Genomic DNA, 17,193 nt, shown 5'->3' on the forward strand with positions numbered 1-17,193 from the left:
TGTATTGTTATTGTTTTATATGTATGTTGTAAACCGATGTCTGTTCAGATGTTTATTTACTTACATTTTTTTTTATTTGTAAAATAAATGGTCGTTTGTGTGTGTGTTTGTTTTTTTCTTTTGCAAACTGGCTTGTAAATTCATAAACTTTTTTTTGTTTTTGTCATGAATCAAACGCATTCATGCATTTATAATATAGTTGGCTTTTTAAATATATATGCTTCGTTTTCATTATAAATATATATGCTTCATTTTTTCAGATGTTTATATAACGTACTCAATAAAAATAAAAAATAAAACGATTACATCCAACTGTTTCTCCTTTCGTTATACTATTTACAGTGTTTTGAATACAGCCGTCAGAAAGACTGCTACGGGGCTTCTAAGTATGAGTATATCTCCGGTCCTTCTAGTGTTAAACATTGCAGCACCAGGTGGGGGAGGTGTAACACTATTTTTTCAGAACCCTGCTACTTACTCTTTAAACTGCTGATGTACAGGTGTTTTAGGTTGTTGCATCACAGATACAAAATCATTGCCAAATATTGTTGCTGCTTTGTGGAACCCCAGGATTTTAAAGGAGTAGTGCAGGGGTGTCGAACTCCAGTCCTTGAGGGCCTCAGGGTCTTCTGGTTTTCATTCCAACTTAATCTCTCAATTAACATAATTGATCTAATTATTTGTCGAATTTGACGTATTTAATATTTTTCAAGGTCTTTTACAGTTCATGGTTTTAAAAATGCACTTGATTCAAGGTACACTACCTATGAAACATTTTGAGGGCTGGAGAGAATTGTTAAATGTGTCGAGTTAATCAAATAATTAGACCAATTAAGTAATTGAGAGCTCAGGTGGAACGAAAGCCAGTTTCCTGAATTTATTATTATTATTTTTTCTACCAAAAGGCACACAATATGCTCCATCATCAACTGCTGAATAAAGCAACCAAGAAAACTGTGTGAAAAATTGTGAGCCAATCCCTCCTAAGTGATCCAACTTTGTTTGATGTCTTCCGCTTTGGGAATTCATATGTCTCATTAGGCTGCCATGGCTGTATGAATAGCTCACAGCGCTTTGTATCTGACAAACCCCGGCATTTTTTATGTTATTTTTTATAGCGATTTGTAAAAAAAATAATGTTGATCATGCATGGCACTCTTTTCAATGCTGCATTTCTTCTCATAAAAGAATACACACAAGACTGCTTCTAGGAGAAACGTATGTGGTGGAGAAACATACATGACCTTGTACAATAAGTCAACAGCACCCATTATCAGTAAATTCTCTGCGCCAGTTCCAAGAAAGAAAAAAAGGTAAATTTATAGCCATTGTTGCTTTGCCAACTACAACTTCCTTATTTGCACATCCTGTTCTAATACAATCAGTGCCTTGAGTCAACTGTCATAAATAAACTTCTGAGTGCTGCCAACCAAATCAGGAAACAAACTGATGCAGAAACAAAGTAGTAGAAAATCTGGAACCGAATACTCTCCCAGAAAATTCTTTTCTACATTTGCTGATTTTATCAATGTAATAAAGTGTGTGGCACAGTTCTGGATTACCTTTCTTAAGTACATGCGATTAGCTTTTTGTTTAAAACATTTCAAATGTTTTTTTTGTTTGTTTTGTTGTCATGCAACGGTTCCTCCAATACAGAAACAGTTTTGTAAGTACCCTTACATTTTGGTACACAATTTATTTGCATGATAGGCAAGGTTTACAGGAAGTGTTTACTGCTTTGAAAATTGCTCAAATTGCTGTTACTGAGAGGTAATGTATTGAGTCCAAAAGTCAGCCAACTTGTGTGTTGTCGTAAGCGGGGGAATGGCTACTTAAGTGTTTACTATTTCAGTACTATGACTGCATGGTAACCATGGTTAACACCTGGTTAGTGTTGTTCAATAAGTCTGTATTTTCACTCTAGTGAAGCCCATTGATCCTCCACCACACTATAAATTAACTTAATGTGTAGTAGGAATTTTAAAGGATGAAACCAACTCAAAGTTAAAATAATGAAACAAAATAATTTGTCACTTTTGAGAAACTTGCGTGAATCAGGATCTAATTTTGAGAAAGGTTGATGGATGAAGGAATAGAAGAAATAGTTTGATATTTACAGTTAAGATAAGACAGTTCTAGACAGTTGTTGAAGGTTGGCCCTTAACTTTCTCTAAGCCTACTGCACATTTATGTATCTGTACCCACTTCTATAGGGGAAGACTCAGGTTAGGTTTGAATTTGTCCCCCTTTCTTTTGTGTTGTAGGAACTTTACTACATGAACATCCAGAAACAGAAGAAAGTCATCATGGAAAAAAGCTACAGGAAAAAGAAACTCTGCGTCTGTGTTGCCACATGCAACCGTGCCGATTACTCCAAGCTCGCTCCGATCATGTTCGGGATCAAGGCCGATCCAGAGAACTTCGACCTGGAGGTGGTAGTTTTGGGTTCCCATCTGATTGATGATTATGGGTATGCTATGTTTTAGTTAATTATCCATAACTATTAAACACTCAATAGTGCTAAATGTCGAAATACTAAAGTGGCTGTGGTGATAAACTAGTATGCACAGTACCCTGGACAAAGTACTTAGACGTGAACAAATGCAAGAAGACAAAAGATTAATGAGCATCCTGATCCACAAGTTCAGTAGTATCCCAAATATTTGAATTAACTAATAATGGAGAAAAACTGTGAGATATTTGTTCCTCATTTAACCCCAAAAATGTGTTTCTGAGAAGATGGTTAAGACACTCTGGAATACCAATACATGTGGACCATATTCACAAACATTGACCCCAATGTTAAGTTTGCATCATTTTTCTGTAAAATAAAAAACAAACAGCTAGTGTTACAGAACTAGCAAGTAACAACTAAGGTGCATGCAGAAGCTGTAAAACGAACCTCCTGACTTTTATTAACAATTTGTTTTCTTTTTGTTTTTGATTGATGACATTGAACAATCGTTTGTCAAAACTTTGCTATTGAATTTATAAAATATATTTTAGTATTTATAAATTTACTTAAGAGGTCATTTATGTACCGATCTATAAACATTTCAAATGCTTTGATACATATGATTTCCGGTTAAGTTAGAAATATAATGAAAATCATAGACTCAGATAGCTTTCTGGTTTCTGTAACATGTTTAATTACATTCAAATGCACTTCATTGTTTAAGGTATTAATGTCAAAATTACAATTGTATCTGTAAATAACCGTCGTACTCGAATGGTTCCCCATCTTAGAAACAATATACTGCTTGTTAGCCTAAAGTGCAAGGGCTCTGATAGCAAGAGAAAAGATCCTCCAAATCACTCAGAGTGCCCATGCTGTCCATAAGCTAATAAAATAAATAAAACACTGGGAGCGGGTCATATAGAATGCAGCAGCACTATGAATTATTACCTTATGATGTACAGTTAACACTATTACAAATCTAACTGCCAAGAAATAACCAAGTGTTTCTATTCTGAAAATGTCAGAATGGCAATACTCCACCGGAACCATTGTACAGCTGTAATCTTTTGATTCATGACTGTTTAAAATAATATTCATAATTCATATTTCATGATAGCATGAAGGGCAATGCGCTAAGTGTCTGGTGACATTTCCTTATTGGAAAAGTGCCCAAATTAATGTTAAATCAGCCAAGGTAAGAACTTGGTGTCAATAGAACAGTGTGTCATAGCCTACCTCTTATCAGTGTAACACATTTTTTTCAAGTCCTGTGTCATTTTGCTTATTTAGTTTTTCATTATTTATTTTCACTCTGGTGAAACCTGTTGATCCTGTTACCACAATATAAATTAACTTCATGTGTAGCAATTATCTAATAGAAGAATTTTAAAGGATGAAACTGAATCCAAGTTAGTCAAACCGAAGTATAAAGCAAAATAATGAAAGTTGTTTAAACAAGTCATTCTTGTTGAGAAAGAATGTTTTTCCAGAGTCGGTTTTCATTAATATATAGTTTGATATTCATTTGTATTCCCAGTGGGTTAAAAAAAGCTATCACAGCCAGGTTCATTCAGGTCTTGATATGATATGATAATAGTTTAATAAAGCATTCTCTGAGCAGGTTGAGGGAGATGTTCCATCAGTATTGCATGTAATTTCCAATTCTCGGCACAGGTTTCTAATTAATAACACGTCTGCTCCCAGTACTGAATATTAAAAGCTCACAAGCAAAGTGCTCAACAGGAGCACGTCTGAGCATGGCAACAGTGGTGAGTGCAAATTAAACTTAATTTTCTTAGACAGGTAAAAAGAAATGGCTCAAACATATTGCTCCCCCCCCACCCCCACCGAGTGTTCAATGCTTGACTCACAGAACTATGACAGAGTGTTCGAGTGTTCTCATGGTTCCCAACTAGCCAAAGCCATTTCCTTCACTGTTCTAAAGTACTACAGTCACACAATGTATAGCATTGTGTGCAAAAAGGGGCAAATTAGTCTAAATTCCCTGCAGTCCCAAAGACACAGTAGACCATTCTAATGAATCTGGTTGAATTACTTAATTTTTCTTCCTCGCTCTTGTCTCTCAGCAACACGTACCGCATGATAGAGCAAGACGACTTTGACATCCACACCAAGCTCCACACCATCGTGAGGGGGGAGGACGAGTCAGCCATGGTGGAGTCGGTGGGGCTGGCACTGGTCAAGTTGCCTGACGTGCTTAACCGGCTCCGGCCCGACGTGATGATTGTGCATGGAGATCGCTTCGATGCCCTAGCCCTGGCCACCTCCGCTGCGCTCATGAATATCCGCATTCTGCATGTGGAGGGTGGGGAGGTGAGCGGCACCATCGATGACTCCATCCGCCACGCCATCACCAAGCTTGCACACTACCATGTGTGCTGCACCCGCAGCGCAGAGCAGCACCTCATAGCCATGTGTGAGGACAACGACCGCATCCTGCTGGCTGGCTGCCCCTCATACGACAAGCTGCTTTCAGCCATGAACAAGGAGGATTATATGAGCGTTCTGAAAAATTGGTTAGGTGGGTCTAAAAATATAGAGGGAAATGATAGCCAGCTATCTGCGTCTGGAACTAACAATTATATTTTTAACCCTATAATGTCCATTGGTGTATCAAATATAAAGCAAAACACTGCAACTCAATATTTTGTTTACACTCCAGCCTCAAGCCATTTGTCAGATGCAGTATGGTATTTTTGAGTTTGGTGAAAGGAAGCGGGTTCAGTTAAGTAAATAGAGTAGTTTTTCTCCATACAAAAAATACTTTGCTATTTTTATCCACAAAATTGGGCCAGTTCACATGTGTGTGTTTTTTCACGTGAATTGGCCATGCGCGTGCATGTTGGGAAGAAAAACTTGTGCAAGTGCCCCAAAAAACAGCCACAGTATTTTAACGGGAAAGTCTCATTTACCCGTGAGAATCGAGCAAATGCTTGTGAAATCAACGCCCACTTACACATGGAAACACGAGTTTCTCATGAAAATGTTAATTAGCTCGTTCAAGTCCTTTCCTAAAGCCTCTATAAAAGTCACATGGGGATACGTAAGTTACCATGGTCCAAAGATGGCAGCAGGGAAGTTCATTTTTTGTTTGCAGTATTTCCTTTATCAGATTGATGTTACAGATAACCCCACTTTTTTCTCCACCTTCCCTAAAACTATGCTAATCATGCATGGATCTAAATGTGTTTTTAAAGTATCATACAGATTGTATTCATCAAGTTTCTGTTCAAAACTATTGCTAAAAATGTTTGATAAACTGCATCATGGGCTTGTGAATTCAGGTGGTTACAGCTGCTGTACAGTACTCCAGAATACACGTGCAAATAGCTGTCAAAACGACTATTGTAAAGTACTACTGAGTACTATGTTTAAATGTGTATAACTATACTCCCATGCAATTTCTCCTAGTTATGTCTGAGCAAAACCTGTGTCCACCCTCCACTTATGTCCGTTGGAGCTATTGAAGAGACTTGGTTGTTAAGATCAATAATAAGGGAAGAGGCTATGATGAGGCAGCTTGATACAATGCACAACACGAACATTGTTTAACCCACTCCCAAAATAAAATGTGGTTTCGAATTTGAGACTTATTTCTTGGGAATCAACAATACTACTCAGTATTCCAACACTATTTAGCAGAAGCAGTCATACAAATACAGCACAAATGAGGATGCTATATTTGGTATAAAGAGATACAAAATAAGCTAATGAAACAAAAATGTGATACAAAATAAAATTACACCGTCAGGTTACAAAAATAAAGATAACAGTGCATCTCTAATAGCAGGACCCTCTTCATATCGCTGTTGTGCAATTCTTGCTGGAGGCTGAGGTAACTGTTCCTCTGCTTCGCACACAGTCAGCAGCCACCTGAACACCTCCTTACGGTCCTGACACAGATTGTGCAGGATACAGCAGGCAGTAATAATTTGGAGAGCAAACTTATGGTTAACTTCAGTACACTTCAGTATCCACCACCTCCCAATAGCCCAAACGCCTGTTCAGCCACCACTCGGATTTGACCCAGTATATTATAATAAAGAAATAACCCCACCCCTCGGATGATGTGTGAAAAGCAGTGCTGGTGAAAACACTAAAACAAAGTATTAAAAAAGCAAGCACATCCATCAGCAAATCCAGAGCTTTATAACCATTTACGTCAAACACGATGTCACATGGATTTCCTCGGGAGAGTCTCTCATGGAACCTTCTCTACACTTGGAAACAATATTTTTGGGAGTTTCCTGCTAAACTGCATGAGAATTGAACTGGGCCTTATGCATGGCTAATTTAAATATCAACCCCAACCCCTTCCTCAATCATTTGCATAACGTTGGGGAGGGGCATTCCCAGGAAATGTCTCGAGTAAGAGTAAACCCACATGTAAAGTAAGCCATGCCAAAATATAAAAATGCATTATATTATAAAAAGCAATGTTTGTCAACATGTTACCCTCTTTGTTTTAATACTTTCATTATCTTAAAATAGGAGAAGGGGTGAATGCAGGAGACTACATAGTGGCTCTACAGCACCCAGTCACAACCAACATTAAACATTCCATTAAGATGTTTGAGCTGACACTGGATGCCCTCATCTCCTTCAATAAAACAATACTGATTCTCTTCCCCAATATTGATGCAGGTAAGGGACAGGGACTGATTCAAGGTATATAGGTATGGAATATTTTAATAGTGGAAATGTCTACTGTAAATGTAGCATCAGCTATTTAATGTTAACTTTATTACAAATGGTTATCATTAAAAAGTGGGAAAGATGAGCACAGGATGCCTAATACATACTTAACATTATCAAGCATACTGCAGTCTCTTTCTATCAGGTTAGGTGATATAGTGGGTATTTCACCAACCTTTAACCTCTGGAGCCCTGCCTTTGACTGCTTTGACACTATTTATTTCCGTTTGTTATAACTTTATGGATTTTTTTTTTTAAATGTGCATACCCATTGTTTTCTTTCTGATGCCTATATAAACTATACTATTGTATTACCATCCTAACAACTGATTTACAGGCAGTAAGGAGATGGTAAGAGTGATGAGGAAGAAAGGCATTGAGCACCACCCCAATTTCCGGGCAGTAAAACACGTGCCCTTCGAACAGTTCATTCAGATGGTGGCACACGCAGGCTGCATGATCGGCAACAGCAGCTGTGGAGTTCGGGAAGCCGGGGCCTTCGGGACCCCTGTCATCAACCTCGGAACTCGGCAGACTGGTAGAGAGACAGGTACAGTGCCTCTGATAGAGAGACGGGTACAGTGCCTCTGGTAGAGAGATGGGTAGAGTGCCTCTGGTAGAGAGACGGGTATAGTGCCTCTGGTAGAGAGACGGGTACAGTGCCTCTGATAGAGACGGGTACAGTGCCTCTGATAGAGAGACGGGTACAGTGCCTCTGGTAGAGAGACGGGTACAGTGCCTCTGGTAGAGAGACGGGTACAGTGCCTCTGATAGAGAGACGGGTACAGTGCCTCTGAAGTACATTATTGTGACTCATTAGCATAATTACTTTAGTCTATCTCCCTTTCGTTGTGATGAAAATCTTTTTCTGGTTTTGCTTGTTTGTTTTTTGTTACTTTAAATTCAGGATATGGAAACATTTCAACAATGTAGATAATAAAATATAAAATAAACTGCTGCTGGTTCCTCTACTCCAGGGGTGCCCAATCCTGGTCCTGGATGGCCGGTGTCCCTCCTGGTTTTTGTTCCAACTGTACACTAAATTGCTTAATTGGACCAATTAAGCTTTTAATAAGTGCTTGATTGGTCCAATTAAGTAATTTAGGGGGCAGTTGGAACAAACGCCAGGAGGACACCGGCCCTCCAGGACCAGGATTGGGCACCCCTGCTCTATTCCATTAAAACCTATTTATTTTATTATGCACACCCAGCATGTAGTAGATTTTTAGATGTGTAATGTGGTAATAACAGTCTTTGTTTTCTACGTTATCGAGCCATCTCACATTTTTGTGTTGCTGTTTAGGTGAAAATGTTCTCCACGTACGGGATGCAGATACCCAGAATAAAATATTTCATGCACTGGAGCTTCAGTTTGGTAAACGGTACCCCTGGTGAGTGTCCTCAAAATGGTAAATAATGTCAGGTTTGTTTTAAATAAAATACAGTTTGATATTCATGAAACTGGCCTTAACTGTTGATGGCCTATTTGAGCATATATCCTGTAATTTCTACACCTGAAACATGATGTTTTAGTATAATAGTTAAATGTGGTAGCTCCTAAAAAAAACTATCGTAAAAAAAAAAAAAGATTTGTCCGTGTTGGTGTAATTCAGAGAATTGTTCTCACATTTCCCCAAATTGATCAGTAAGGCATCAAATGAATAGCTGATGCTTTCTCCCTTTGTCCCACAGTTCAAAGATATACGGAGATGGGAATGCTGTCCCCCGAATCTTGAAGTTCCTCAAATCTATTGATCTGGACGAGCCAATGCAGAAGAAGTTCCGTTTCCCACCTGTGAAGGAATGCTTTTCTCAGGACATCGACTACGTCTTGGAGACACAGAGCGCACTGGCTGTGGACCTGGGAGGGACCAACCTCCGAGTGGCAATCATCAGCATGAAGGTAGAGAGAATACACATTCTAGACAAAGAGAATACTTCTCATTAATATGAATTTCAAAGGACCAGCAAACAAATGTGTCTTATCAGTAATTATTATTATTATTATCAGGAGTCTAAGCCAAATCCGTACTGTCAGTTTTTGTTGAAGTTACAGTAACACTGGAATCAAATTTCAGTTACAGTACAATGAAAAGCATTATACATTTAAAAGTGCCATGCATTTTATTGAAAATACGGTTGTAAGTGAACTTTTTAAAAGTATACATTGCCGCTTGAAATTTGCATGTTTAATTCTGATGACGGGCATTTTTAAACCACAAAAACTAAGGTGTCCACAACATCAGGGTATTGAGCAAATCGGAAATGCTGACGACTTGCATCCACAATTTTGCTGTTCATTTCCCAATACCCTTTACACTCAGTTGTTCAAACTATGGCAATTTTGTTTTATTCAAATTTTTCTTCCTAAGAAATGTGTGTTCAGTGAATTGGTATTGTAAGAAGTAATTTACAGTGAGTGACTGATAAGTTTGGCCGGGACCGTGCATTTTCAAGGGCTAAAGTGTTGTTATGTCTTCTATGATGAATTCATGTATCCGTGCCAACCAAGATAGGAAATGTCCTATGCCTGACAAAATGGTTGGGCTTCCTGGTTTATCCTTCCCATTAAAAAAAACAAAAAAACAATTGGACCATTCTAGTTGTTACCAGTGGATTTCAGAAACTTCAAGATTCCCATTTCTATATCTTACCTAACTATTTTACAAGCTTTTTGCCTGCAGATCTTGAACCCATCCATTTAAATAAGTGAGTTCAACTTGTCCCACAAAGCAGGTGGAATGATCACTTTTTTTGTGTTTTTTTTTTAATTTAATTTTATTTTTATTGTTGTCAGTGACAGTGTAGCCTGCTCTACTTTTTTTTCCTTTACAGGGGGAGATACTGAAGAAATACAGCCAGTCCAACCCAAACACTTATGAAGAAAGAATTGATCTGATTCTGAAGATGTGTGTAGAGGCTGCTACTGAAGCAGTGCGCTTTAACTGCAGGATTCTTGGAGTTGGTGAGCTGGAACACTGCTTTTTCCTTTACCCTCAAAGCAACAGAACACACAAACATCATTCAAAAGCAGTGACCATGGACTGTATTGGAGAATTATGCAATTTGAAAAATTGAACCGGTAATCATGTTGCTTCCAGAACAATTTAATAATGAAGATTTAGAAAATATGGATTTAGAAGCATAGACATTTTTTACATTTCTAAAATGTAAAAAAAACACAATTACCTGAAAGGAAATGGGTTTATAATTCCCTATCAGTTCGAAGACGACCACCAATGACATTATGTATGGGATATGCCTGCCCATTGGGTAGGTATCGCTGAGTTCTCTATACCAGAGCTGCCGATAGCCTCCTTCCTGAGATGACGCACTCGGTCCCACGCACTGAGGGAGTAAAACTGTCATCCTGAGAAGGAAAAAGAGAAATGGCTTCCTCAAGAGGGTACGGTAAGACCTCTATGTCTAGCAGAGCGAAAAGAGCTTCTCGAGTCAATTTGTATTTCCCTTGCATTCGTGCTGAAAGCTAGCTCGCCGCTTTCCCGGAATCAACGACTTTGAAAAGACCGAGCCTTTCACCTTTCTGTCTTTCAGCGGCCTCCTCGCTTGCATGGTAGGCTGCTCTTTATCTGTCTGTCATGTGTGAGCGACTTCCTGTGCAGTCACTCGTAAGTGGTTGTCTGTTTCGTTCTTGAGAGTACACAGTTCGTCCATGGGGCTAGGCCTTGCCATATCCCTGCTGTTGAGTGACTCTTCCAACCGTGCTGTCCTCCACGGGATTAGGCCTTGCCACATCCCCACTGTCGAGTACACCTCGCCAGCTGCGTAGGCCTGCCCACCTTGGTGAGTCGGGCCTTGTAAACAAACAGTGTGCTCTCCCATATACTATCTTTCTACCGTGGTTTTGCTGTCTGCTTCAACTCTCCCACCGCGGCTTCGGCCCTTGTGTCCCCCTGGTGCACACTACGCACTGACCAGGTTTGTGACCGCGCGGTTATGGTAGGCACAATTGCATAGCGCCCCCACCCCACCCCACCCCACCCCACCCCCCCCCTGGTGCTTCGGTACCATGGTACACGCATAGCCCTTGGTACTTAGGTATCTCAGTGCACAAGTGCTCAGTGCATACACAGCACACAGTGCCCATAGCTACAGCGTCAGTGCACAGTCACCGCACGGTACACGGTGCACATAGTGCTGTCGGTGCACACGGTGCTTCGTACCCACTCCTACAGCGCTAGTGCACGAACGCACGGTGCTGCACAGTACGCGATGCGCACAGCGCTCGGTACGCATGGTGCACGGTGCACATAGTGCTTACGGTACTCTGTGCACACGGTACTCGGTAGGCAGGTGTCTAGTACCTCTGTGTTCATAGCGCCCTTGGGCGCTCAGTGCACGAGGTGCCTCGTTGCCCTCTGCCTGGAGACGGTGCTCCACTGTAACGGTCACCCTACACAGTTGATAGGCAACTGTACTGTCCTCCCTTAGGAGATACTACTGGACAAATAATTAAAACTAAATAAGTCAGTAAGGGTGACTGACAGTAAAACAGGGTCGTCACAATGCGTCAATTTAACTACACAACACTGGTTTATTCCAAGGAACACAAAGCTTGACAAAAAGAATAAGACTAAACAATTACAGAAGAAAACAACTCAATTAGGGACAGAGTGACAAGGAAGAGAATATAGTGTAAACAAACCCAGGAAAACAGATTATAAATGAAGATACACAGCAGAGCTTAAGAATATAACCACAACAATTTAACAATTACTGACACAGAGGCTGATTAATATACAAAATGAATAAACAATGCAACACAAAATATAAATCAACAAAATAGTAATGAAGTCCCAAAAAGTAACAAAAGAAAAAAAACAACGATGACAAAGTCAACGGAAAGAGCTCACCAAACCGGTATGGAAGTCCAGTTAATTACTTGGGATGAATGTGAACGATGATGTAGAGGTCTTCAGGAGATGAAAAACATTGAGAGCGATGAAATGGATGTTTGATGAAAACAGGTTGCAAACAGTCCAGAACAGATGCACAAAAACATACAAAAGTCAATTGATTTTGGAATGTTACTGTAAAGGGACTACCATTGGTTGGGTTTAGAATTCAGTGAAGTGAGTAAATGCATGTTTTGCAATGACATTGCATTATGATTCCAATTATAGCAGTTATGTAAAAGAAAACACAAATATTCCTGCAAATACTGTATCTATGACAAAAATGCTATAGCGAAATGTTTTGGGGCACTAGTCTGATTGACAGAGATCACCAGTTACAAAATCTAGATTAGGATTGCATTAAAACCTTTAAACAGTGCCTGTGTTGAATTACACAATGTAAAGTTTACAGTACAAACAAGATGGCTTATCATTTGGCTACCCCATGTAGAATATAAACTGTGGTTCGCTGCAGAATTGATTGGAAAATTAGTACTGAATAGCAGTATTTCTCGTTGTTAGTATGACGAATGGATTTCCTGTTCTTTGGCTCAGGTATCTCCACTGGAGGCCGTGTGAACCCACATGAGGGAGTGGTACTCCACTCTACAAAGCTCATCCAGGAGTGGGACTCTGTCGATCTGAGGACCCCTATTTCAGATGCCCTCCACCTGCCTGTGTGGGTGGACAATGATGGCAACTGCGCTGCCTTGGCAGAAAAGAAGTTTGGACACGGGAAAGGAGTGGAAAACTTTGTAACTGTTATTACTGGAACAGGTAGATTTTAAATGATACTACCAAAAATGATGTATTGTGAATATTTTGTTATCTTAAATGCAGCCCAGAAAAACGATAACCGCCCACCCCCCGATACAAAAAAAATGAAATCGGTGTATATCCAATAAACACAGTAAAAACACTTGAAATGGTTACTCAATTCACATTGACTTGAGCCCTTTCCCTGTGAAAAAATGTTATAAATAACAAAAAAAAGTTAAAAAAAACTTTCCCAGTGCAGTTGGGCAATGTCCCTCCTTCGTTCTGAATACTTTTAACCCACCCCAACTACTGAGAGGCAGCAAATCACTACATTCCTACTGGAGGATTGTAACACACGTGCGAGATTTAAAACAAAATTACTAAACCACACAGGCAGACTGCTTTTAAAATGTATTTTATTGTACCCAATAAAGCGATGCAGTTTTTGACCAATTTTTTTGGGTCCAATTCTGTCTAGAAAGAGAAATGCACTGATATGAACAAGCAACCTCAATTCAACACTTTTACATCCACACAGCATAAACTCACAACAAACCGGGTCCATTCTTTCCTAGGCATCGGAGGAGGAATCATCCACCACAATGAGCTGATTCATGGCAGCACTTTCTGTGCAGCTGAGCTGGGTCACATCATGGTTTCCCTGGATGGACCCGAGTGTTTGTGCGGGAGCAGAGGCTGCATTGAGGCATATGCGTCGGGGATGGCGCTGCAGAGAGAGGCCAAGAAGCTGCATGATGGTCAGTACTGGAGTTCTGTACTTTCAGCAAGTGTGAATACTGCCTGTCAATGTTTACTGGAGGAACAACCAAGGGGATATTTGGTGTTGACAGCATCAACATTTTATCTCCAGTTCTTCAAGCCAGTTTTCTTTGCAAATACTACTTCCTCAATCTAAAACGTTTTCGCCGTGGTGCTTTCCTGGACTGTGTGTGTGTTGGGGAAGGGGGTGACTATTTCTCAGAAGTCTACTTGTAGCAACAAAAAAAAGAATAAAAAGATTGGCCATTCTTGTGGTATTTTTAATCTTCTCTTCCTGCTCTTCCTATTGGATCTCAACAACTATTTCAGGCAATGTGGTTGAATAAGATAAGCTATCTAAAAGTGCATGTTAGGAAAACACAGGTTAGCAATACTAGTTTTCTGAAGGCACATTAAGGGTAAATACTCAATCTTCATAGCGTGATTTGATAATATGCCCCTAAGTAATTTCAATTTAGTTTTGTAAAATGAACAGGTGTTTTATTCTTTTAAATGTAGGAGTAAATTACAAACTAAAATGCTTTGATAATAATCCCCTATACATCTTGTTACCAAGTAAACACTGATAACAAGTATAATTATATTGCGATAGCCATAGGCTGCTTCTGGAGGCTAAACAATGTCTAGCAACTGAATGTGTGTAATTATTTCGGAAATATATTTACTGGCCCAAATAAATCCCCTGCCTCCTATATCATCTGTTTATCAAGTTTACTACTACTTAATTACTGATCAGGGGAAAAGGCTTTCATTAGTGTACAGTATATAATAGTGGTTAAAAATAAGTTTTAATTAATAAAAAAAAAAGCGAATGCTGGGATGTCTTTATTTTTGTCCTCAGAGGATATGCTTCTGGTTGAAGGAATGTTGGTGAAGAATGAAGAACCTGTTAGTGCTGTTCATCTCATTCAGGCAGCCAAGCTGGGCAATTCAAAAGCAGATAACGTCTTAAGAGCAGGTGTGTAAAACATTTCTATTAATTCATCACTGTTGACACATTTATCAAACATTTGTTTTTTTATGTTTCATCTCATAATGTATGTGTTTTTAAGTTATGGTTGTTTTACAATGAAAATTTCTCTTTCCTGTGGTGTGAGTGGGATTTTAAACCTTAATTTCTGTTTTGAAAGCCTTTTTTATTCAGTCTTCCAGGTCAGATTTAGAATAAATGTGGGGCTTGTTTAAATAACCCAAGACTTGCAGTATAATATTGACTTTTGATTTGCAGACACTTAACCACTTTCCCTGTTTTACTTATGCAGCTGGTGCGGCTTTGGCTGTAGGGATTGTGAACATCCTACACACTGTCAACCCGTCCTTGGTGATCCTATCAGGCGTGCTAGCCCCGCACTACGAGAACATTGTCAAGCATGTGGTCAGCCAAAGAGCTCTGACATCCGCCCAGGGAGCCAATGTGGTCACTTCAGAACTGGAGGAGCCCGCCCTCCTAGGGGCTGCCAGCATGGTGCTCGACTACACAACACGAAGGCTATATTAGACACAGTGCTAAAACCTACTCAAGCCAGAAGCAAACTTTGTATTTTCCATTGCAGTTCTAAAAATATTTTATATGTCTATACTATGTACATTCAGCTGACTGCCTTTATTGACAGAAAGCCTTTTTGTTCAGTCAAAACTCAAGTCGTATCGTGCTAAGGTTCGGTAACTTTTTAAAAAAAAATATATATATTTCAGGTCATTATATGAAATAAACTTCAAAATTCTTCATCTCATGGAACACCAGATTTTTTTAATGGCATATTACAAATTAAGTTTACTGTTTTGTTTTTAGTGGTGCATGATGCATCACACAGTGGAGGATGGAAGCTTGCACACAGATAAGAATAGGAGAACACGATAATTGTTATACCGTTGCAACAACAGTGATACAGTGGACCCTGTAACATGACTCATTGGTTTACATACCTTGTGAATAAATTATTTTTCGTAATGTTGTTATAAAATGAAGGATTTTTATGTTTTTGGTTATTGGATATCATCCGTGCTGTTTAATTTCATTCAAACATATCACTGGGTGAAAAGGTCAGATACATGTCTTTTTTGTATTTCAGGCTCTACCGTGTGGTAGTTGTCCGTGACTGCAGTTAGCGCTATTAGAAACTATTTTTCTCATTTATTTTCTTTAAAAAAACACTTTAAAACCTACATTTACCTTGAACTTGTAATGATTTGTCGGGTACCCTACCGCTGAGAAATGTTTTAGGAAAATAGTCCCCAAAATGTTCATAAATGATCTCTCACACATAAGTATAGAAGAAAAAAAACTTTATTAAACAAATTACTTTTGTACTTGTAAGAGCTGCTTATAGTTTATCTGAACAGTGCCAGATATCTGTATGGAGCAATATCACTGAACTGTCCATGTCTCAGTTTGTTGTTGTTGTTGAAAGAAGCTGTCTGAGCTCCATTGGCTGACTCAGCAGTTGCAGGTACAGAATTGGTGGCTTTTGTCGATGCAAAGTATTGGATAATAAAATTAATTTGGACCAATTGTGTCTTTTGTTTAGTATTTGCTCTCCAATAGTGAACAAAACTTAAAAATACAGCAAGTCAAAATGAAAAAAAAAAACATATTTGCACGGATTTATTTTAAATTTGATTCACAGATGATGCGGTGACATTCCAATGGGCATCTGTTTGTATTAATGCCCACGATAGCTGAAAGCTGATTGGCTGATGATACTGAATCGTTTTCTAATAGTTGTTATTGTATTTGTCTTAACAAAAAACTACCTGATACATACTGCATTGCGTTCTGCAACACTCAATCACAAAGTCATAGTAAAACTACCAAAACATCTTAGTCTAGTAGACAAATATTTGACGGTGTTGTTTTTTTAAATGTCTGTTTTTAACAGTCAATTTGAATGTAAATTCAGTATAGCAAAATTCTGTTTTACACTACATTACCAATGGAGTTCCTATATAATATGTCATTTAAAATTGTCAATTAGCTGCCATTTCTCATTATTTATTAAATATTAATGTTTTTAAATTTATTCTATTTATCTCAATACACAGTTGATGAAAATCCACGAAAAAAAAGGGTTCAATATTAATAAAATGATTGACCTTGTTAGGAATAGTGACATAATTGGTCAAGGTCATACTATTAATCCGTTCAGCTGTGCCTGTAGAAAAAGTGTGTCTGAAATGCCTAGTAATGGCTAGCTGATCATGACATTGTGTTGCTTTGTAATGTATTTGGTATTGTTAATCTGGTTCAACATTAAATTGTAGTTGTTTGAAATTGGGTCTCAATTTTTTTTTTACAGATTATGAAATCTCACTCTTCAAACCTGGTCAAATACACTTAAAAATGTAAGGATACTTATGGTACGGTATACTATATTTTTTGTGCAAATTCTTTTTTAAGCTCTTTAGTGATTGATAGACAATCCAGCTGTGTTGCCGTTATTTTAAACAACTAGCTCATGTTTTGATTGTTGCCTCAAATAGGTCAACAGGGTTATTTATTCCCCTGTTTATAACAGGGGCTGGGGAACTCCAGATTTTCTGATTGAGTGTTTGAACCTGTAATAC

At 38.7% G+C, this 17,193-nt stretch overlaps 1 protein-coding gene across 4 annotated transcripts in view; it reads left to right on the top strand.

Annotated features, from left to right (window-relative positions):
* The window catches only part of LOC117421398 (bifunctional UDP-N-acetylglucosamine 2-epimerase/N-acetylmannosamine kinase), a 42,304-nt gene extending 25,404 nt beyond the window's left edge, over positions 1-16,900 (top strand). For all 4 annotated transcript variants that reach the window (XM_059025831.1, XM_059025824.1, XM_034035772.3 and 1 more), the window contains exons 2-12: positions 2,265-2,470; positions 4,546-5,000; positions 6,971-7,123; positions 7,512-7,724; positions 8,478-8,565; positions 8,867-9,077; positions 10,010-10,139; positions 12,646-12,867; positions 13,425-13,607; positions 14,471-14,587; positions 14,892-16,900. In XM_059025831.1, coding sequence (XP_058881814.1) covers positions 2,265-2,470; positions 4,546-5,000; positions 6,971-7,123; positions 7,512-7,724; positions 8,478-8,565; positions 8,867-9,077; positions 10,010-10,139; positions 12,646-12,867; positions 13,425-13,607; positions 14,471-14,587; positions 14,892-15,127 — 2,214 coding nt within the window. In that variant the 3' untranslated portion in view covers positions 15,128-16,900. The remainder of the gene's footprint in view (positions 1-2,264; positions 2,471-4,545; positions 5,001-6,970; positions 7,124-7,511; positions 7,725-8,477; positions 8,566-8,866; positions 9,078-10,009; positions 10,140-12,645; positions 12,868-13,424; positions 13,608-14,470; positions 14,588-14,891) is intronic.
* The last annotated feature ends 293 nt before the right edge of the window (positions 16,901-17,193 follow it).

The sequence above is a fragment of the Acipenser ruthenus genome, chromosome 1 (genome assembly GCF_902713425.1).
Source record: "Acipenser ruthenus chromosome 1, fAciRut3.2 maternal haplotype, whole genome shotgun sequence".
NCBI lineage: Eukaryota > Metazoa > Chordata > Actinopteri > Acipenseriformes > Acipenseridae > Acipenser > Acipenser ruthenus.